This window comes from Periophthalmus magnuspinnatus, chromosome 15 (genome assembly GCF_009829125.3).
Source record: "Periophthalmus magnuspinnatus isolate fPerMag1 chromosome 15, fPerMag1.2.pri, whole genome shotgun sequence".
Taxonomy (NCBI): Eukaryota; Metazoa; Chordata; class Actinopteri; order Gobiiformes; family Gobiidae; genus Periophthalmus; species Periophthalmus magnuspinnatus.
Window position 1 is genome coordinate 14184752 of NC_047140.1, and position 23505 is coordinate 14208256.

At 39.9% G+C, this 23505-nt stretch overlaps 1 protein-coding gene across 1 annotated transcript; it reads right to left on the reverse strand.

The window, feature by feature from the left end:
- Positions 1–1685: 1685 nt before the first annotated feature.
- On the reverse strand, positions 1686–8022 carry LOC117382957 (alpha-internexin-like). Its single transcript, XM_033980202.2, has 6 exons — positions 7750–8022; positions 7058–7285; positions 5992–6201; positions 4640–4957; positions 2782–2906; positions 1686–2089 (listed from the first exon to the last, which is right to left on the reverse strand). The coding sequence occupies exons 1-6, from the start codon at positions 8020–8022 to the stop codon at positions 1903–1905; spliced, it is 1341 nt and encodes a 446-aa protein (XP_033836093.1). The 3' UTR covers positions 1686–1902.
- Between the last annotated feature and the right edge of the window lie 15483 nt (positions 8023–23505).

Sequence of the window (23505 nt, forward strand, 5' to 3'; positions counted from 1 at the left end):
TAATTGACAAATGTATTTTAAATGTGCTCAGATGATTTTATTGTTACAACAAAAGCAGTACAAATGTTCAAAGGAGACACAGGATACTCTATTAAGCTCAGGATGTAAACCAGTATCCAGTTTTAGCTCTTAATACGTTTGTCTAATTACAGATTAACTGTTTAACACTGGCCCAGAAACGATAGTCTGCAGACAGGACTCCAACGTCTGACTGTGTAGGGTTATGGTTCATGTGACACCACTACATACTATAATCCCATAGACTGTACATATAATCTTATTATTTTTCGATGTAGATTCCCTATAGTATAAACTGAGCTGGAGACAGGTCAGAAGTCTATGGTAGAATTTACTGTTTAACTGTCAGATTTCAGATTTGTTGACCTGGTTTGTGGTTAATATCTCTGTAATTACTGGACTGATCCACGTGAAACAAAAACTGACACAAATTCAATGTCTTGTTGGTCAGCACAAACAACATTTTTTTCACAGTAGCTTCAGAAAGTGGTGCCATTATTCAGCCCAAAAGGAGTGATTGTTGTTCATTAAAAGACAAAGTACAGTACAGATATAGATTCGCAAAAAGATAAAATAAGAAATATCATGGCCTTTTTGGGTATAAAACCACACATAGCACCTTTAATCTGAGCTTTGTTTTAACCCAATCTGACCATAAATAAAGTTAACCTGCATTAGCCAACAGTTTTTCAATACTTTGTTGAAAATAAAACACCTAAACGTGACCATGAAAGCTTCTGAAATGACATGTTTAAATCCATTTAGTATTTTTCAAACAATCTAAAAATATTTTTCATTGTTTGCTGATGTATGTATTGTATCACTATGGCAACTGCTGAATATTCCGCCACAGAAATGGATGCAGAACACCCCCAGCATGAAGTATCAATTGGGTTAAGAAATACAGTGTAATGATGTGTCGAATATGATAAAACAGCTTTACACTTTTACTACAGGACAAAAATAAACAAACTTACAGTATTTAACAATGAGACAATACAACAGCTTAAATATAATCATATACCTGACTATTGTTTGAGACGCTTGTCTCCATGGAGATGCTGGGAACCTTTCACAGTATGGCATTACTTGAATCTATCTTGATTGACATAAGGTGATGCCACCAGGATAAGTTACATGTCAGACCTATGGAGAGGCAAGCCTGCTCATAGTAAGTATACATGTTTGGGGTTTTTTTTGGTTGTTTTTTTTTAGCAATATAAGAGCCACAATTAAATAAGTGCAAAATAGGCAGAGGTGGGTAGTACTCAGTTGCATTTACTCAATTACAATAATTTTTAAGGGAATTCTACTTTTCACAGAGCTTTTGCAGTAGCACACATTTACCCCTACTTGAGTAATATTTTTATTTAAGTAACAGTATTCTTACCTGAGTAAAAGTTGTATTTACTTTCCCCACTGTAAGTCTTATTTTTTATCTATTTATCCCTTGAAATCACCAGATCTTGTGCATTATTTCATATTTTGTCTTTCCAATTACATTAACTTGAAACTATAAAACAGATGCTGCATCCCAACGGTTACTCTTTAAGTTACTTTTACATCAGTAGAACTTTTTGCTAATATTTTTTTACTCTTAAGTAATTTTTTGGACCACTTTGTACTTCTACTTCAGTAATATCATTATGAAGTAACATTACTCTTACTTGAGTACAATTTTTTGTTACTCTCTCCACCTGAATAATGAAAATAGATTAACTTTCCAGGAAACCTATAAACATCTCCATAGAGACAAGCAAGTGGCACATCCTACACCTGAAAAGTTACATAGTAGTAGTAGTAATATGTCCATTTAACATAGCTTTGTTGGCTCGCTACCCCTCTCCTCCCTCCTGTCTCTGCTCCGGTCTCTTCTCGTTGTTCTCACTCGTTGAATTGGGTAAGGAGCTCCTCTTCCTTCTCCTCCGCGCTGACCTCCTTCGCGCTGCTCTCTTTGCCCCGTTTGGACTCTCTGTGCTGGGACGGACCTCCGGTGACTCTGGGCTGAGGGCTGAAATCTCCGAATGAAAGTCCGGAGTTAAAGTGAGTCTCCTCTCCCTCCAGCAGCTTCCTTAAAGACACACACACATGTTCACAGGCTGGGTACCACACACACAGGCCTGTCACAATTATTAAAGTGGGGATAATACATATCTATGGAGTATTAATTGTTAACACATATGCTATATTTGCCCAAAGTCACTCTCCCTTCAGAGTGATGTCACATTACAATTAGCATGCATCGCTCTCATTACATTACATCAGGTTTGTGAAGTTGTAGTGTATTGTTGTGTATCCTGCTTTTGTATATTTTTGGGAAATTGCTGTACATGAGTATGGGTGTCTAAGAGTGGAGTTTTTCAGTCACATAAACCAAAAAACAACAATTAGCATATTAATAGCAAACCTCCTCCCTAATGGGGCAAGATGCATTTTGCACATGTACATAAGGGACAAATTGGTTACAGTGCTTTTAATTTCAGTGTGGGACTAAGTCAGATCCAGACCAAATATAAAACTTCCATAGGTCTAAAGCAGGGCAAAAAACAGAAGTAAACAAGGTCTAACCCATAATGAAGTCTAACTGAAAGTCTATCTTCACCCAGACTAAACCAGGTCAAAGTCAAGAATAGTGGTCTGGAAGGAGTTAAGTCCTTTACCAATGATATATTTGTACAATACTGAACAGTAGAATATTGTGATGTAATTTGAAACGCAGCAATAATTTCTATGACAATAAACAGTTGTTGTTTCCAGTCTGACCTGTAGGCGGCGATCTCAATATCCAGTGCCATCTTGACATTAAGCAGGTCCTGATACTCTCTCAGGTGTTGGGCCATTTCCCCTTTAAGGTTACTCAGCTCTGCGTCCAGGTGAGCTATGGTCTCCTGAATTACACATGAGTAAATACACACGGGGTAAATATTATAATCGATATGGGAACATTTTACTACAATACACCACTTCAACCCAGGTATAAAGTTACATGACAAACGATCCCCCTTTTGTCAGGGGTCACCACAGCAAACCAGAGTTGGCATTTTACTTTTTTTAAATACCAGATGCCCCTCCTATCTTGCCTAGAAAATCCAGAATGATATTTCTGTATTTTTATACAGATTGATATCAGTCTGGCCCACACCCTCTGTTGCCTCTCAGTTATGGTACAACCTGCTGGCTGTGTACTGTAGTAACCGCTCAAATGAGAAATGAAGCCAGTCAAGTGCTAGTATGTAAGCAAAGGCAGGGCAATATCAGGTTAAAACTTCTCCCTTTAGGGTATTTAAAATAAAACAAATAAGTACATAAGTAATTTTAAGGCCAGTGTCCAGTTTTGCATGTCTTTGAAATTTATTCCATTTCTGGAAAGCAAAATAACCAAAAGCTTTTTTCCCATTTTAGTTCTTGTGTGGCCAGTTTTTAAACATAGACAATCATGAGATTTTGTATTAGTTCCTGGATAAAAATTCAACAAGCATATTCAGGCAGTCTATCATGTAGTCTCTTATAAATAGATTTTATATAGTGTTGTTTTCTTCTGATAGAAAGCGATGGCCAACCTACTTTTCCATAGAGTGAACAGTGATGGGTTTTAAATTCAACACCTGTTATGAAACAAAGGGCTTACTGAAAGAGTGTATCCAAAGGTTTCAAAGTAGAGACTGAATTCTACATGTACATTATATCTCCATAATCTAGTACAGAAATAATGATATCTTAAACAAGTTATTGTCTGTAATTCAGGGGATTGAAGATTTGTTTCTGTACAGCAGTAAGTTTTATTTTACACAAAATCAACCTACTTTATATCACATTTTAGCAGTAAAACTTTTCTCAAATTCTCCATTCAAGTTGTACCTACAATTATGCCCATTACAAGTGGTTGATTATGAAATAAATGTGTTTAATATTAGTAAATGTATATATTTGGTGGTGGGAGGTCACTTTGCTCAGACGGTCGGTTGCGTGCAGCAGTGAAAACCTCTCTGCTCCTCCTTTACACTCTCTGGGCTTAGTGTCGGGGTTAATCTGATTTATCGGTTTCTCTGGAGCTCGTTACACTGTGCCTCTGTCTAAACCCCCTGTCAACATTGTCTCAAGGGCCTGACCTCTGACCCGGAACTACTCTCTGCTGCAGTTTTAGAAAGACTGAAAAAGGACAGTGTAATGGATCTGAACAGTTATAGACAGCACAAGCTTGACTGGCAGAGAGCTGGACTACTTTTCTCTTCCCGCTACTTAATGCTTTTGTTTTATTCTTGTAAATGCTGGACAGATTAGTTTAATGCTACTGTGGAACAATCCTGGCAATGCAATTAGATCTCCATGGAAACAAGCAGGTTACCCTCCACCAGAAAAGTTACATAGTAGGCAACAGAACATGCAAACTCCAGGCCCTTACCTGCATGGGACCTTCTTAGTTTGAGGTGAGAGTGCTAAACACTCAGTCACCATTACTGAAACAATCATTTCAAACCCAACATCAGTCTCTATCAGATATGATAAAACTAGAGGAATCATGGCCACTGTAGCAAACATTCAGTCACAACAGCCATTGCAGTAATAATGGTAGTTATAGTAGTTATAGTAGTAGCAATAATAGTAGTTAAAGTAGTAGTACCTGCAGTGCTGTGACCTCTGCCGTGTGCGCGTCTTCCATCTCACTGATCTGTCTCTCCAGACTCTCATTTGCTCCTCGTAGACTCTCGTTCTCGATGGTTTTGGTCTGTAGTTGTCTCCTGAACTCTCCCAGCTCCTCTCTGCTCTGCCGGACAGTCTCACTGCTCCGGGATGCCTGCTCAGAGAGACTCACAAAGCGGGACTTGTACCATTCCTCAGCAGACTGCAGGTTCTTCACGGCCATAGACTCGTACTGGCTCCGGATGTCCTTCAGAGCAGAGGTTAGGTTGGGTGTGGACCGCTCCACCTCCACCGACACCTGGGTGAGAGGAAACACAGTGATGATGACGTTTCATTGTGTTCATGTTTTAAAATATGATGATGTCATAATGTTTATGCCTATTTAACTCTAAGGGAAATTCACTGCTTTTGAAAGGAATATTGAAATGATACTGATCCACAAATGTTGAACCTTATCATTATTTGTTGTATGGCTTTAGGTCCTTTCAACTGACAACAATCATGTCTTTGGGGTTGAATAATCGCTCCCCTTTCCTTTGTGAGGAAAATATTCATATTATATTAAAAAACCTATATTACACTAAATTGACTCTTGAACAAGCTCCTGAAAATCTGTATAATATGTGATTTCTAGACCTATAAATGACGAGCATGCAAACTGTAAAATCTGATGTGAGTAATCAGAGGGACCATGACATCTGATTATTTTACCTGTAATTTTAATAATCTTATAACTAAAAAAAGCCACAAAGAGAACGTGCAAACTCCACATACACAGAGTCAAACCCAGGACCTTCTTTTTATGAGGCAAGAAAACTCGGCCTGTGACGATACTATATCAACTCATCATTCAATAAATGAAAGATGGAATAATATTTTTAGGGGGCAATATTTATCTTGTGTACATTTTCTTTGCATTAGTTGGGAACTTATTGGTTTTTTTTTGTAGTACCATAAGATTTGAGCTGTAGAGGGTCAAAGAAATTACTTCTATAATGAGTCACAAGTCATTTTTTGATCCTCTACAGCTCTAACTAACTACTAAAGTGTTTCTTCTGACATGTATTTATTGCAGGTCATGTTTTTAACTAGATTATATGTTTACAAAAAGGATTTACTGTGATTATTTATGTTTCAGTGTTATTCTGTCTGTGGTATAGCACAGTATCGATATTATAGTTTTTCATAGTATATTTATGTAGCAATATATCAAAATAAAAAATGTGTTATTATCTCTCTGTTTTATTGTGTTTATGCCCTGTATTTTATCATTACTACTACTATTTTTATTTGTATTTTTATTTTTATTTTTATTTTTATTTTTATTTTTACCTGCTGTGCCTCCATGAAGCTGCTGAGCTCTTGAATTTCCTCCTGGTGCAGTTTCTTCATGAAGGCGATCTCGTCGGTCAGAGAGTCCAGTCTTCTCTCCAGGTCCAGTCTGACCGCTGCAGCCTCGTCCACGTCCTTCCGCAAGGCCTTCAGAGAGGCCTCCGCTTGGGCCCGAAGATCTGTCTCCTCCTCCAGCCGAGCACACACACGCTGCAACGGGAGAGTGGGCAATACTGACAAAAATTAATACCTCAATATTTCTTTTTTATAGTTTCAATAACAATATACAGACAATAATTTGCCAATGCATCAGGAACATGCTAAATGTGCCTGTCAATGTCTTGGTTGAGGTTGAAGTGTAGCAAAAAACGTGACACACACAACTATCTGTAAAGTTTTGGGAGATTATACTAGATGTTTCTTTGTGTTTTTGAGTTTTGATAGTTTCATTCATAGACAATATACACAATATTCTAATTGTACATATCTCTAAAAATAATTGTGATACTATCCATTTTTGATATATATTTCTCACCTCTATGCAACAGGTAAATAAACACCACGTGAGAGTCACTGTTTTTGCAAGAGAATCCAAACCTATGATCCACAAATGTTGAACCTTATCATTATTTGTTTGTGCCTGACTCCACAAACTTGTCATATTAATCTTGTGGCTTTCAGTCCTTTCAACTGACAACAATCACGTCTTTGGGGTTGAATAAGGGAATCACTTTCTGAAGCCGGACCCTGCTTAGAATTCCAAGGTATTTTTTTTATCAATAAAAACAAGACATGAAATTCCACAAGAAGTGGTTCACTGTAGAGAAGGTTTCAACTGTGGTCACTGAACAGTGTCCAAATGACCACAGACCACCTTCTCTACACCAATAAAATCACTGGCAACTGAATAAATTGAAAATTTAATGCTATTCAATGGAGCATTCCATACAAAACAATAACATCTCCATGGATACAAGCTGGTGGAGGACCCTCCCCCAGGAATGTTTCATCATAGTACACTTTTGATCTCCCCTGTAATGGAGCCCTGTGCAGTGATGTATCTGACCTGTAGTTCCTCGTCCTGGTTGCTGCGCTCCACCAGCAGTCTGTTCTTGTCCCGGTTCAGAGTCTCGATCTGGGCTCGCAGGTCCCTGATCTCATCCTTGTAGACCTGGTTCACCCTGGAGTCGGCCTGTTTTTGCCTCAGTGTGAGAAGCTCCTGCTCCAGACTGTGGTTCTGCTGCTCCAGCTGACGGACTTTATCAATGAACACGGCGAAGCGGTCGTTCAGGCCCTGAGGTCAGACACAGGGTTATGGAGAGGTCACAGGGCTCAAGGAGAGGAAACAGGACGGCTCTTGTGGCGGGTGCACAACCTGCTTGTCTTCATGGGAAAATTATTTACTTTTATTGGAATGTTTTCTTTCCATGAAAACAAGCAGTTGACTCTGATCACTGTAAGTATGTATTTTTTAAAGCAATGAAAACAGCCAACTGTAATTGAATATGATGCAAGATGGACAATTTAATGCCACACTGTGCAGCATTCCAATCAAAGCAATAACATCTTCACGGAGACAAGCAGGTGGTGGACCCAGAAAAGTTAGTGCAACTTAGTATTAAACACATAAAATGCTTTACATTTGACTAAACCTGCTCGTTCAGTGCGTATCAAACGTGCTGCATTATTCTTATTCTACTTTATTCTACTTTATTCTACACTACTACATTATTCTACATTTTCTGACACAGCTCGTACCTGCAGCTGCTCCTTCTCGTTGGTCCGGACGATCTTCAGCTCATTGTTGACCGCGGTGCTCTGGCTCAGGTCCAGTGAGTCCGTGTGAATCAGCGGCACCAGTGTGGGCACGGAGCGGCCTGTTCTCCGGAACATCCCCGCGGACGAGGAGGAGAAGCGCGGCCCGGGCATGGCTCTTAACCCCATGGCGCTGCGAGCCGAGGTCCCGCCGGAGAACCGCGGAGAGTCCCCGAAGAGACGGCGGTAAGACGAGGAGCGCTCCCCGAAGCTCATACCTGCTCCAGCCGCGGATAAAAGTGAAGGAATTAGACGGGTTTAGAGGCTTAAGGGACCGGCGCAGGTGGAGCCAACCACTTTTACGCACGGAGTTTTAAAGGTGCGCTGTGTCACTTTTCTGGTGTGAGGTCCAGGTGTACATTTTTGTCTTTTGCCTCTCCACAAATCAAACAGATATGGTAAGACTGATAAGTTTTATGGTAATATTTCAGGCAACTCAATAACATCTCCATGGAGACAAGCACATGGTGAACCCTCCTCCAGAAAGTTACATAATGCACCTTTAACAAATCTACATATGATAAAATTTGAGTCAGATTGCTTAGTCCACATATACATTTTCTGATATATTTGTTTGTAAAGCCTGTAATATAGAGACAATTATTAAGAGTAGTCTACATTTCTTAAGTAGATTTTTAAACAGGTACATTAGCATTTTTTCATGTGATACTTTTACTTGAGTATTTTTTGCCTTGGTATTTGTACTTTCACTTAAGTATCAAAATATAGTATTAGTATAGTATTTATTCACCAATGGTTTTAAGAAAAATCTTTGCGCGTAAAAATGATACCTTTTCTCACCAGCAGAGGGAGCGCTTTCCAAAGAAATGTACTGTAAAGCGCTTTGACTTGTAATTTCAGGCTGTTGATGTGCAAAATGTCAATCTGTAACGGGGACAGAGCCACGACACTAGTGCGAGCTTTTCCTCTCCACAACCAGATGAACAGGGACTCAACAAAACATGAACCGTTTCAATTTCATCTCATATTATCTCTTTTCGTGATTAAAAAGGGGGTTAAAACAAATACCTGATGAAAAGCACATTATATACATCTACACATTTATTCGTGGTTTCACAATCGTTGACACAGAGGGAAAATTAATCTAAGCTTAAAGGTTCTATATTACATAAAATTGACTGTTGTGAGCTTTAAGCCGTGTTAGAACGCTGTTACATCATCAGAAACATATAGTTGTGTTTTGTTTCATTCACACATGTTTGACTAAGCTCTGTTCCACCTTGTGTCATGTAGTGGTGGTTTACTTTACCTTTTATTCAGCAGAGATTGGAAATTCCAGAGCTGAAATCATCCAAATGATTCTAATGATGGTGTATGGAGTTTAAAAACACAGTGGAGCACTTCCTGTATTACCACATGACATCACAAGGTGGAACAGAGTGTTTTCTGTTTGAGAGAAGAACTCCTTTTTTGTGTGTTGGTTTGTGTGTTAAACCTGAATGAATGAAACAAAACACAACACCAGGTCTGTTTGTGATGAGGAAACAACATTACAACAGATCAGAAAATAGCGTACTCTATTTTTACTCTATTCAGACATATTTTTCAAGAATCGTGCTTTAGTTTAGATAAAATAATTAGGCCTATAATACATACTTAGTGTCTTACGTGGTGTTCAGACTATTTTGGAGAGTCTTCACATGCTTAGCTCCATGGAGTTGTCATTGCTTTTCCTGAAATGTTACTCAGTATGGCATTTAACCAAATTTATCTTCATGGAGACAAGCAGATGGATTAAGTTACAATTAGTAGTATTACGATTTGTAGAAAAGGCGAGTTTTCTTACTGTACGAAATGTATGATTTTGGATGTATAATTGAGCCATAATGAGATAAACGCAAAATATAACTTTAATGCTTTACTGTGGAACATCTTAGGCAACGCAATAACATCTCCACGGGGACAAGCAGGTGGCGAACCCTATAAGAAAAATGATGTAGTGCAACTTTTAAATGGTAAGTTAGGTTTTGTGTTGTGTTTGTGCTGGTCCTGTTTATTTCCCTGTTCCTCTCCTGTTTCACTGCAGCGGCTCATTCATTATTAAAACTACAGTCGCTTCAGAAATCAATGACAGAACAGATCCATCTGAGGCCAGCGCTGGAGAACTCATTAGAGAATACAAGATTTTCACAGGCAAAACAGGCCAAATTACATTGTATAACATTTATCCAGGCCAAATTTACAGGATGGTTTCAAAATATATGTAATCTCCTCTCACAAAGGAGGTTCTGGGTTAGACTGTGTGCATGTTCTACCTGTGTTTCAGTGGCAGAGTGGTTATCCTGTCTCCTCCTCTCATTAAGGAGGTTGAGGGTTAGACTCCTAATCTCTCTGAGTGGAGTGTGCACGTCCTCTCTGTGTTACTGTGGCAGATTTGAACTAGTGCTGCAGTTCCATTGTACACCAGCAGAGGGCAACACAAGGTAATATTTGAACCCTATGAACCCAGTAATATTTTTTTTTTCAGGGAATGGTCAGTGTGAGACAGATGCAGAAATAAAAGGGTCTGAGAGAAGCAGGTGCAGAGGAGGAAGAGAGAGGGGGGGAGAGAAGGAGAGGGGCCAAAGAAGGACATTTGGGCAACAGAGCGAAAGAGATTTTGCACACAATTTTCCAAAATCTAAATATTTCAGATTTGATTTAATTGTGAATAGGTGGGAAATACATAGGAAGAAAATTATAATATTATACAGTAATAGTTGTTTTGGAGATATGCAAAATTATAATAAATCAGCGTATTGTCTATAATTAAGACTATTAAAATGACAGCAAAAAGAGCTAATGAAAATAAGTCAAACAGAAACATCAAGTGTAATCTTCCAAAGCTGGTATTAGTGGGTTAGCACTAGTTCAGTATTTTTAATTTCTCCAAAAACTAAAGTTGGCTCTTATTTATCCACCTGCTGTGTTGTTATAGTGATAGCCACATCTGCCCAGGGGCTGACTGACACAGATGTGGCTCCCAGTCTGTGCCAACCATCACCAGTCACTCACTTACTCAATGTCTTGCTCATATGGACACAATGACAGTTTAGCCTTGTTGGATTTGAACCACCAACCTGTTTTATGGCATTCACGGTACTACTTGAGATGATTTGACGGTTTAGTCCTGGTCTCTCGGTTTATCCTGGTTTAGTCCTCGGTTAGTCCCAGTTAAATAAGGGTTAAGTCCTGTTTAGTCCTCCCTTGTTTAGTTCTGGTATAGTCCTTGTTTTTGTCTGGTTTATTATAATCCTCCTGGTAGTTTAGTCTGAGTTTAGCCCTGGTGGTGGTCTCCTAATTCAGTCTGGTTTAGTGTGGTCCTATTAGTAGTTTAGTCTAGATTTAATCCTAGTTTACTGCTTGTTTAATCCCAGTTTAGTCCTGGTTTATTCCTTATTTAATCCTGGTTTAGTCCTAGTTTAGTCCTGGATTAGTTCTAGTTTAGTACTGGTTTAGTTCTAGTTTAGTTCTTGTTTAATCCTGGTTTAGTCCTAGTTTAGTCCTTAATGTTCAGTCCTGGTTTTGTCCTGGTTTAGTCCTGGTTTAGTCCTAGTTTAGTCCTTAATGTTCAGTCCTTGTTCAGTCCTGGTTTAGTCCTAGTTTAGTCCTTAATGTTCAGTCCTGGTTTTGTCCGAGTTTAGTCCTGGTTTAGTCCTTAATGTTCAGTCCTGGTTTAGTCCTTAATGTTCAGTCCTGCCTTAGTCAGGGTTTAGTCCTGGTTTAGTCCTTAATGTTCAGTCCTAGTTTAGTCCTGGTTTAGTCCTTAATGTACAGTCCTTGATTAGTCCTAGTTTAGTCCTTAATGTTTAGTCCTAGTTTAGTCCTTAATGTTTAGTCCTAGTTTAGTCCTTAATGTTCAGTCCTAGTTTAGTCCTGGTTTAGTCCTTAATGTTCAGTCCTTGATTAGTCCTAGTTTAGTCCTTAATGTTTAGTCCTAGTTTAGTCCTTAATGTTCAGTCCTAGTTTAGTCCTTAATGTTCAGTCCTAGTTTAGTCCTAGTTTAGTCCTTAATGTTCAGTCCTTGATTAGTCCTAGTTTAGTCCTGGTTTAGTCCCGGTCGTCCCCTTTTCCCTGCGGGCCCTGCTGGAGATTCTACCCAGTACGCAGCGCACGCACAGTGGGCTTGTGGGTGCTGCGTGACGTGACCGCTCTCTTCCACACGAGCTCCATTGGTCCTGTGCACGCGCTGTGGGCGGGACACGAGGCTCTGAGTCAGTGCACGAGCTGTCTGTCACACGCACACTCCGAGAGGATTCAGGGACCGTAGGAAATGAGATAAGACTTTGTCAGTCCCTTACTTATATAGAATTAGAAATAGGCCTATTATTTGTAATTTTATATTTTTTATATTTGCTAAAACTCAATTACATAACCAATTTAGCATATACAGTTAATTCCAATCTATATATTTAGTCTAAGTGAATTTGTAATGGATTCATGATTTTATTCTGACTTGAAATCATCATTAAACCCAGTGGGAAAACACATATTTGTGGAATATAAAGTGGAATTCAACAATTTCAACATCCAACTTAACTAATATAATTTCTGAATAGCCTAAATGTTTGGCATGCAGTCCTTTCACATTACGAAAAGAATGTAATCCCATTTATCTCCCCGGACCTTGAACGCAGCACGAGTCTGTCTCCTCGTGCCTGCTCTGTGCCACTGGAGAGGCAGCGAAGACTCAATGGTGCATCACATTTAACTTCAATTAATCGTATCTCCATTCACAGTTTTTGTAACATTTATATCTTTTCACACCTCTCTGCGCGGATCGTACCTTTCCGGAGGATTCATTTCACCACCTTGGACCGTAGTGCTGAACTAGACTACTGCTTGGACGTGGTACGTGCAATTTGACTTGTTTTGGACTCGGATTTCAAAGTTATTTACAAGCATACTTTTCAACCAAACTGTCCAACGTGATACTTGTTACAACGGGGACTTCACACGCGAGTCAACAAGCGTGGAAATCCCTTTACGCACGCTTACGCAATTGAATCTCGCCTGAAAACTTTGCTTTTTAACATATTCTCTCATTGTATTGCATGTTAATTCCATAAAGGACAAAGTTATACGCTGTTTTATGTTGGATAGAAAGTATTGAATAATTCGGCGTGTGTTATACAAATATATTCTCGTTCAGGTTTGGTTTATGTTGCATTTTAGATGTTTTGGTGCAAGTTGAGAAGTTGAAAGCGCGTTCAAATTGCATGACACGGGTGCATGAAGAAATCTGCATAAACTCTATGGGATTCTGCACTGGTGTTATTGCCGTAGAGTGGCTTTTAAAAGTTGTCCGTCCACATTTCAGTGACTTTCTTGTGGGTGGAGTTACGCGCTTGGTGAAGTTGTGTGTTTGCTCCTACTGCTTGGTCTGGATGGATTATATAACAGCGCAGAGAAACAGGAGCGGGGCAGTGACAGACAGAACGCTGTGTAAACATAAAGATTGGTCTAACAAAGCCTGTTTATACAGCGACAATACAATAATTATCCTTCAGTAATGTGATTATAGAGAATTGAAATGGCAGTGATATGTTGGCTGTGTCAGGTGCAGTAGACTGTAGGTGTGGTGGTCCTTAGGGTAAAGTTAAACTAAAAGAAAATGATATTTGTAATCCATTTTACTTTTATACAACAAGTTATTTACATGAGTTGGTAAAAAGAAAAATGGATGACTTACATTGATGAGACATAGCCCACTGATATTTGTATTGAACAGTGGTAGAAGAAGTACTCCGGTTTGTTACTTAAATAAAAGTACAGATAGTAAAAGTAAAAATATCACATGAAGTACCCGTTTAAAAGTGCACTTAAAGAGTAAAAAGTAAAAGTATTTCGTGCAAATCTTATGAGGCCTTATAAGGCTTCAGATGCAGTTATTTTTATTTATTAATTTTCTTTAGAGAGATCGGTGCAGAATTTTGTTCAACAGAAACGATTATTATTTTTTTTACTACCTGTTTTTTTCTTTTTATATTTTTGTTTGATCAAATTATGAACATGTTAAAAAACCTTGAGCCTCTTCAGCAGGTCTCAAAAATAATCTTCAGTCCAGTTAAAAAATGTAGAAAGTACAGATACCTTCTCTCAAATGTAGTAAAGTCAAAGTAAAAAGTATCCACTTTAAAATAAAAATACAGATGGTAAAATGCTACTTGTAATCCATGTTACATTTATACAACACGTAGCGAAGTAGCCCACTGATATTTATATTGTAGAAGATGAATAGCATAGGACTGCTTTGTATTAAAACGACTGAAAGTTGTTGGTTTTCTGATTATACTGTCTCTGTTTAAAAATCATGTCTGCTCAGGGGCTGACTGATGAAAGCAAGGCTGCCAATCTGTGCCAACTTCTTTTTACTGTGTGTAGATCTTATGTTGATGAGATATTTAATACATTTTTTTTTTTTACAAAACTAGAATATTTTAGATTTGATTTACTTAAGTATTTTATGAATCATTTAAGATCTTTTACAATAAAAATAAACAAATTGTGGTCAGTAGGAAGTTCTGCCAAATTCGGACTGTGTATAGAGTTTATGTTGATGAAAACAATATTGATCTGAAAACGTCTCTCAGTGTGGCAGAGTGGTGAGTAGTGCATAATGTAAACAGTATGCAGTATAGTCTATATAAGTAAGTTGAGAGTAATAGTGGACGGTTGTTGTGTTTCGGTCTGGGTGCATAGATGAACTTAGTGGAGTCAAATGCCCCGTGAGATCCTCAGTGAGATCAAACCCAGGCATCTCGTTCACATAATCCAGATTAAGGATTCAGGTCTCAGGTCTCAGGACTAAAGACGCTGTTCTTCTGACAGAGATCTGTGGGTTGTGTTGTGTTGTGCGGCTCAGAGGATAGGTCTGCGGCACATATGCAGAGAAGGACTTAACTTTGACTGCGCTGTCCATTCTCACGGCCGGTCATCCGGGTATTCAGTGTTCGCGTGATGCTTTGCTTGGCTTCCTGATGTTTTGATCTATTGTTGTGTGCAATTCAAAGTCATTTGTGGTATTATTTTGGGAGATTCTGATGAGTTGAGCCAAGTTGTCCATTACTTTCCATTGAGCTTTTCCCTTTTTCATAAATAAGGTGAATAGCATTGCAAAGTAAGTCACCTGACCAAAAACATCACGCCGACCTTGAGAATCATTATAATTATATGAAAAACAGATGCATTAACTGTGTTTTAGAGTAAATTAAAGTTGATAAAAGTTTATATATTTATACTTAAATCTATAAGATGAGAGTATATGTTTTTGCAGTTCATCAGAAATGTGCCTTTAAATATCTTTAGCTTGAAATTCAATTCATGTACAACGCAACGCAACAGTGGAGAAATTTGTCCTTTTTTATCAGCTCAATGTCAATGCTTTATAGACCAGTTTTGTGCAATTAGGGTTTTCAACCAAATTAATTTTATTTCTATATCTCTACTTAAGGTTTCACTGCAGACCATAAATATAAATTTTGTTATAAATTTCCCAACTAGTGTTTACAAATTATGCAGATCAAAAGATGTAATATAAAACAATTATATTAGCTATTTCTCAACTAAATGCTTCTGTTCATTAAGTCCAAGTTGTGTTTCCTTCAGTGTTTGTTGGATTTAATTCCCTGTTAGTGAGCAAAACACTCCAGCCACATCAAGGAAGATGCATCGTGGAGGGCATCTGGTTTAAACCTGTGCCAAATCAACATGCAACTCCCTAATTAATCTACTCTGTGCTCTCTGTTAGGTGCTTGTCAACAGTGTTGCATCCGTGTGTCTAAATCGTGGTTGGAAAGTCTATTTTTCAGTCTGGTTTTCTGCTTGTGTCGTTGGGTCTGACGGGGAGACAGAGGCAGAGGGAGTGAACTAAAAATAGCTGGAGAGCAGAGTGGCTGATAGCATCGCCATAATACTCCGCCACTGCTACTATTCCACAGCACATGGCTCTGGATTCACAAACAGGTGCATTTACATACTGTTCTATTAAACCTGTAGTCCAATCCCATTTAGTCCAGGTTCAGATCTAGACATTATTTGGTTAAATCCTAGTTAGGTCGTGGTTGAGTCGTGGTTGAGTCGTGGTTGAGTCGTGGTTGAGTCGTGGTTGAGTCGTGGTTGAGTCGTGGTTGAGTCGTGGTTGAGTCTTGGTTGAGTCCTGGTTGAGTCCTGGTTGAGTCCTGGTTGAGTCCTGGTTGAGTCGTGGTTGAGTCCTGGTTGAGTCCTGGTTGAGTTCTGTCATTACTACTACTGTCCAGCACATGGCTCTGGATTTACTAAACTAAAGGTCTATGGTTATAATCACTGATTGGCGACCGCTGACCAATAAGAACAGTGAATTGGTTGCAAATCGGATGATTCTATCACCTATTACGCTCAGTTCACACTGTGGCATCAACACCGCTCCAAATGCCTCTAGTTGGAGGCCTTTGCATTTGAGGGCAGACGTTTGAAACTCACTGATGCAAAAGTTCAAATTATTCAACTCTGGTGTCTGACACCTGTGGTGTCAACGCTCAAGATGTGCTGCATGAACACTTGAAACCGCAGTTATGTTGCACCAGCCTAGACATTTGTCCTCCATTGACTTTACATGTAAACCCCACACCCCTCAGGCCACAGTCTGAACGCAGCATTAGAATTTTTTATGTAATATTTTATTTTAAATTTAAATTTTGACTTTATTGGTGCCATTTGAAAATGTTCCCTCTGTATTTTAATGAAGCCACAGCTGCCTTGGGGCGGACTGAATAGAAGTGAGGCTGCTTCTGTGCCATCGGCCATTGATGGGTGAAGTGTCTTGCCTACGGACACAACAGCAGCTCGCCCTAGAGCCACTGCAGTACTAACAGGCCTAACCCTGCCTAGCTGTTTCAATCTCAAGGTGGTAGGACCTGGTCTGGTGTATACCTATGGTTGGAGAGTTCTGCTGGCCATGTTTTACCCTCTACAGCTATAAACTACTTGTTTCTTTGGTTTGGATTACATCTACTGGGATGTTGTTCTTTTTCTTTAACACAAGTAATCCTACATGCTGTAGCTATCTCTGAAAACACTCTGTAGGCTGCCTGCACCCATCCTCACATGCTCCTGTGTCTTTAGTCCACCTTCATCAGACTTATTTCCATCTAGCATTGAATTAATTTTAATGCAAATAGCGAATGTTATTTGCCTAATTTTATCTCCTTCACACTCAGTTCCTCCTAGCATGTCCTGTCTTTGGCTATGTCTCTCGGGTGGCCTAAGAACGCCCCAGGACCCCCCTGGCAGAGCTGGAGGAAGTGTCTGGGATGAGGGAGTCCCTGCTCAGACTGCAGCCTTCGAGACCTGGCCCCCGGATAAAGAAGAAAATAGCTAAACTGTCAATGTAAAAGTTTAAGGCATGATTATTAACACATGAGATAAGATGTGTTTGAATGCTGCGGTGATGAAGACGAGAACAAACCCAACGAGGGATGTAACAATATCCAAATGTCTCTGTACGATAACATCATGATATTCATCTCATGGTATGGTATTTATAGGGGTTAACAGAATTGTAGACATGTTAATTTTGCTTTATTAAAGGGCTTTATTAATTATAGTTATTCCTTCATGCTGTCGGCATTGAGACAGAGCAAAGGATCAAGGTTGCGTAGGTCCCTCTGTTTTATAGCTGTTGCTGCAACAAAACAATACTTTAAACAAAGGAATTTGTAGTGTGAAGTATTGTGACAGCCAGTGATATTATTGTGAGACTTTTGACAATGCGATATCATGATATTTGGGTTATTGTTACATTCATAAACCCAACCGAAGTGGACATGTTCCCACACACACACACATAAGATGCCCCTGTGTGTCTGACACGGGGGCATCGGGTATCAGCAGCTACACACAGGACTCAATAATGCATGAGCAGGAAGAGCAGAGCCGATCATAGGAGGTCCAAGGATAATCTGGGAAAATCAGACGTTATATTGTTTAGCTAAGGATTATTATACATGCAATTACCTATTTTATTTTGGAGTTGAAATACTGTACCTTTGCACTGGCATTTCAGGTAATTTCAGGTAAAATAATGTCTAGGTATGGTTGAACGCTGTTTCTTTCACTTTCACCTAGTTAGCTAAGATCAGGATTGCTATGATTGCTCTGCTCTGGTCTCTCTACTCCACAGAACTAACCTGAAACTTGTCCACTCTCTGGAGACAAATAAGTTAAAAGACATGTTGTGGAAAATTCCTGGCAAAGTTAAAACATCTCCATGGAGACAAGCAGTTGGCAGAACCTCAACCAGAAAAGTTCCATAGTGCACCTCTAACAACATGTTTTTTGAGGCAGTACTGTTCAAACTAAACTAAACTAAACTACCTTTATTACACTTCAATGGGGCAATTGTTAATGCTATATTCACAGAAAACAACGTATTATTGTATTATAACAACACAACTGACATGTATTTTGCTAACAAAACTACTGTACATCGCATCAGGTTTGTGAAGTTGTAGTGTATTGTTTTGTATCCTGCTTTTGTATATTTATGGAAAATGTCCGATGAGCGAATAACATTAAAACATGATCAAACTTTGGTATTAGGCCAAAAGTCAATTTAACATAATACCCCCTCTTTTACCATAAAGTACATGTAATCCCAAACTAATTCACAAAGTGCTATTGTTTTGTCCAGTAAATGCCTCTTATTGAGCTGTGAAACTCTCTGGTTATGTGGAATACAAGACTCAGGGCTGCAGTCTTTTTTTTTCTTTTATACTACCGGTGCTTTGGAAATAACTCATTATTTTATCTTTTTAAACAAGCTTTTATAGATTACGATCAAATGCCATATGATGCAGAAAAAGCAGCAGTCTGTCCTGAATTTACACATGTAGGCCTATCTCCAATGTCGGCCTTCTTCTAATTCCATATACATGCTCCTTGTCATGATAAATAAAACCTTCATTTACATTTTCTCTGCCTCATTGCACATCAAAACCCTAAGATCAATAACAGCCTCAAACATCCCATACATGTATCTATCCTGCCTCTGAGGGAGCTGCTGTTCCAGTGCAGTGCTCTTATGTTTTTGCCTACGCCCTTCTCGTTTACCCAGGTGTGTGAGTCAGTATATGCCCAACAGCCTGCTACGTCGTCGCGTGTGAATGAAATCGTCAGGAAATGATCCTGCTAGGATTCTCTGCACCTTGTCCGGTGGCGGTGTGTGAAAATGGCTTCAGAGGATCATAATCTGGGCCTCCTCTTCACAAATGAGGATGAGATCATTTAGCTCGGGGTACACAAACACTATTGAAACGCCCGGACAGTTGTGTCTGTTTTGTGGTACGTCACTGTGGAGTTGCGTGTTTGGTTTGATGAAGATGAGACAGAAGTTTATTTTAGGATTTTTGGGTTTGAGTAAAAAAAAAAAAAATGTCCTTCAGTCTTGATGTAGTTCTAGTTTAGTTTGGCATTTGTCCCGATTTAAAGATAATTTTAACTTGGTGAAGGACAGTTGGACAGTAACTTTCAAAACTGGAAATTAAATGCCAAATGAAATCCCATTTTATACCTATTTATTAGGTTCTATTTATTTCCTGATATGAGACATATTCCTAGTTTAGCTCAGATTTAGTCCTGCTTAAGTCCTTTATTCCAGGTCAAGATCTTGTTCAGTTGTAGCCTAAGTCTGATTCATTCCTGACAGAAACAGCCATAATTTAGTTAGTTAGATTTTAGGACCTCGTTTAATTCTGGTTTAGTCCTCTTTCAGTCCCGCTTCAGTCCAGTTTTAAACCAATTTCAGACCCAGTTTAGTCCTGGTTCAGACCCAGTTTGGGTGTGGTTTGGGTCTGGTTCAGTTCTGATTAGTTCAGTCCTGGTTCAGTTCTGCTTCGGTCCTGGTTTAGTTTGACATCATATTGTGAAATCTTTGACATCCACAGGCCTAGCACATGTTCTCGGCCGCTTCCCCCCAGATCGGAGCTCTTTCTCTGGGCAGCTCATGGACAAAGGCCTGGTGTCTGGAGAGGTCTGGAGGTGTCTGCGCAACGTCTATTTGGCCCTGTTATGTTTATGGATGTGGGGCCAAAGTCAGGGGCCAGTGGGGACATTAGCATAGGGCTTCTCTTATATGTGTGTGTGTATGTGTGTGCATGTGCGTGCGTGTGTGTGTGTGTGGTGAAATGTGTGGCTTTTGTTTGAAAGGGGGAGGAGGAGGGAGAGCGGACCAGCTGTGAGAGAGAGAGGGAGAGAGGGGAGGGGTAGTGGTCATTCACTTTCCGTCTGTTCCGGAGGTGTAGGCAGGGAATGAGAGAAGGGGGGAAAGAGAGTGAGAGAAGAGAGACATAAGAGTGGAGAAAGAGGGGTAGAGAGAAGGCGACAGAGTGAGAGAGACAGTAAGGATGGAGCAGTGGCCATTCACTCTCCATCTACTCTGACCCATGGAAAGAGAGCGAAAGGGAAAAAGAGTGAAGGAGAGAGAAAGAGGGAGGGAGCAGAAAGCAAGGTGCAAGGAGAGAGAAGTGGGGAGAGAGAGTGCAAAAAAAGATGTCTTAAAACATATTGCGAAGACTATGCATTCTTTCCTGAGTCTTGGTTTTACTGGTCAAAAAAGTGAGAGATAGAAAGATGAGAGAAAGGAGAGAGAGATGAAAAAGAAAGGAAGAGAAAGAGACTAAGAGGTAGAGTGTGATAAGAGTGGTGACAAAGAGATGAGAAAAAGAAGGGGAGACAAAGAGGGCAAGAGAGAGAATGAGGGTGAGGGTAGAGAGAAAGCGAGAGCGAGAGAGAGGGAGGGCCAGGGAGAGATCTGGAAAGGTATGGGTGAAAATTGGAGAGGGATGTGTAGGGAGAGAAAGAGAGAGGGGGGTGAGAGAGTAAGTGAGAGAACGGCAATATAAGAGGTATAGAGAGAAAAAAGGGGGGAGGGACACAAGAAAAGAGAGATCCAGAGAGATCCTCAGACAAGAGAGAATGAGAGTGAAGATGGAGAAAGAGTAAAAGAAAGAGAGTTAAAGCTAGACAGAGAGACAGAGAGGAGAGAGAGAGAGAAGAAAGTGTTGAGTCGTGATAGAGCAGAGCTGACTCAGACCTGTGGAGTGGGAGGAACAGCAGGACTCAGACAGTGAATGGAGAGAAGACAGAAAGAGGGAGAGAGCTAGAGAGTGAGAAACGGGGTGGGGGAGGTGAGAGGGAGCGGAGAGCGGAGGCAGCAGGACTCAGACAGTGAATGAAGAGAAGAGGGAGGGAGAGAAAGAGAGAGAATGATGAGGGTAGAGGAAAAAGGGGGAGGGATGGAGGCAGCTAGATGTAGACAGTGAATGGAGAGAAGGCAGAGAGAGAGAGGACAGAGAGGGGAGAGGAGAGAGGGGAGAAACAGCAGGACTCAATGGCAAGGGAAAAAAGGACAGGATAGAGAGGGGGAGGAGGGCAGAGAGAGGGTTAGGAACTGGACAGTGAATGAAGCAAAGGCAGAAAGAGGGAGAGAGAGAAGGATAGGAGAGAGAGAGGGGGGGGGGGTAGGAATAGTGAGACTCAAGCAGTGAATGGAGTGAATGCATTCTCAAACCAGGACACAGACGGAAACAGAGAGACAGAGGGGGAGAGAGAAAAGAAGGAGAGGTATCAGAGGCATAGGCACAGTGTGCAAATGTACAGCCACAAGGGGGCTCCCAGAAGTTCCCAAAATTACAATATTTTTAATTCCACAAAATCTATCACATCTAGACTTCTTCTTCTTGTTCTTCCAATGTTTTACTGAAACCTTTTGGGCTCCTGATAATTTCTGTCACTTGAAAACAGGACAACATGGAGCCTGCTGCAGAAATTATGAAACTCAAAACTTCTACTGTTCACTTGCCACCACCACTACTACTACTGCTGTTACTTATACTACTACTACTACTGTTTATGATTTGATTGTTACTATCAACACTACTGGCTGTGACACAGTGCTGGGGTTTCCTGCAAGTCAGCTGACTCTGAAGGCGTCACATGGCTAAACACACATACTTTATCCCACCATATTTTCCTGTTCACCTCTCTCTCTTTCTCTCTCTTTCTCTCTCTCTCTCTCTCTCTCTCTCTCTGTCTCTGTCTGTGTTTCACTTGCACAGTGGCTAAGTGGCTAATTTTCTTGCCTCACTCTAAGAAGGTTCCTGGTTCGACTCCCAGGCCTTTCTGTGTGGAGTTTGCATGTTGTCTCTGTGTCTGGGTGTGTTTCTTCTGAAAACTCAATCCCAACCCAGAACATGCACAATAGGTCAAATCCTCCATCTGAGGTAATCCTGACCAAGACTAGCAACATCTGGAGATGGGTCCTGCAGCTGCTCCTGACAGGTTTAACCCAGAGACACTGAAGGATGGGTCAAATGCAGAGAACAAACAATAATCTCTCTATCTCTCTTTCACTCTCTGATTCAAACTGCAATGAAAAGTTGTAGCTCGGACTTAGAGCTATTTTTGGACCCATCTGAGTCAACTGTGAAGACTGACAAAAAACATGATGTTATTTTGAAACTTGTTCACTTCAGTAATGTGAGAAGGAGGAGAGGTGGTGATTCAGTGGAGCACATTCACAAAGAAGGCCATTTAAAAAAAGACTTGTTCACTCACTGAATAAAGCCTAAAATCCTCCTTCAATTCGAATTTGCACAATTTTTCCAGCTAATATATTTTGTCATTGTTTAATCAATATATTATTAAGTATTATTATTATTATCTGAAGGACTTTGTGAGGACCCATCGTGGACCTTTCCCCATTCAAAAGATATAATATTTAGATATGTATTGTTTAATTGCTATAACCTCAGAAAATGGTTGCCGTAGCTTGAAACCCATGAATAACTATAAGTTTTCTTGTGGTTCTGTTTTGCTCAGAATGTTCCACAGTGTGACATTAAACTAGCATATCTCCTATAGACAAGCAGGTGGCACCATGAAACCAAGTAACAGGTCAGCTCTGTGGAGAGGCAATCCCGCTCACATGTTTTCAAGGTGACTTTGAGCAAACATCTGTAATGGGTTGCGTTCAAGACATCACAACATTGTAGAATCCAGCAGTAAATCGCTTCTACCACGGCTGCAAACTGAAATGTCTCAACTGCGAATGTGAAAAGCCTGTTCAGAGTCTGTAAATGTCTCAAATATCAGATATTTCAGTGTTTTAAATGAAGTTAGTTTCCACATTCTCCTCAGAGCAGTTGTTTACCCGTCGCTATGGTGATGTCATGGCGATGGCCGCAGAGCAGTGATATAGAATGTGATTTAGCTGCTGCCGGACTACTTGCGCGTTATGCAGTATTAATGCTGCATTCATGTGGTCTTCGGAAACTCGGGATAATGTTTTTCCGACTTGTAAAATGCACATGAACGCTCGCACAAATTGGAAAAACAACTCAGGAACCCGGGTTAAAACGTGCAGCCCGACTTCCACACCTGATCTGATGTTAATTGCTTTGAGAAGATGGACGGAAATAAGATATTTCAATTTATGTTAAAAAACCTCTTTTACCTTTACTTGAGTATTTTTTGCTCTGTACTTTTACAAAATTCAATACTTCTTCTACTACTGTTTAGACGTAACGTTAAAGTAAAATAAAATCCTTAATGTTTAGCTTTTGAGACGGCTAACAACCAAAAATCTTACTGGTTAAACACTGTTCATGAACAAACTGAGAGATCAAAATTACAACTTCCTGAGATAAAAGCCCATGAATGCAA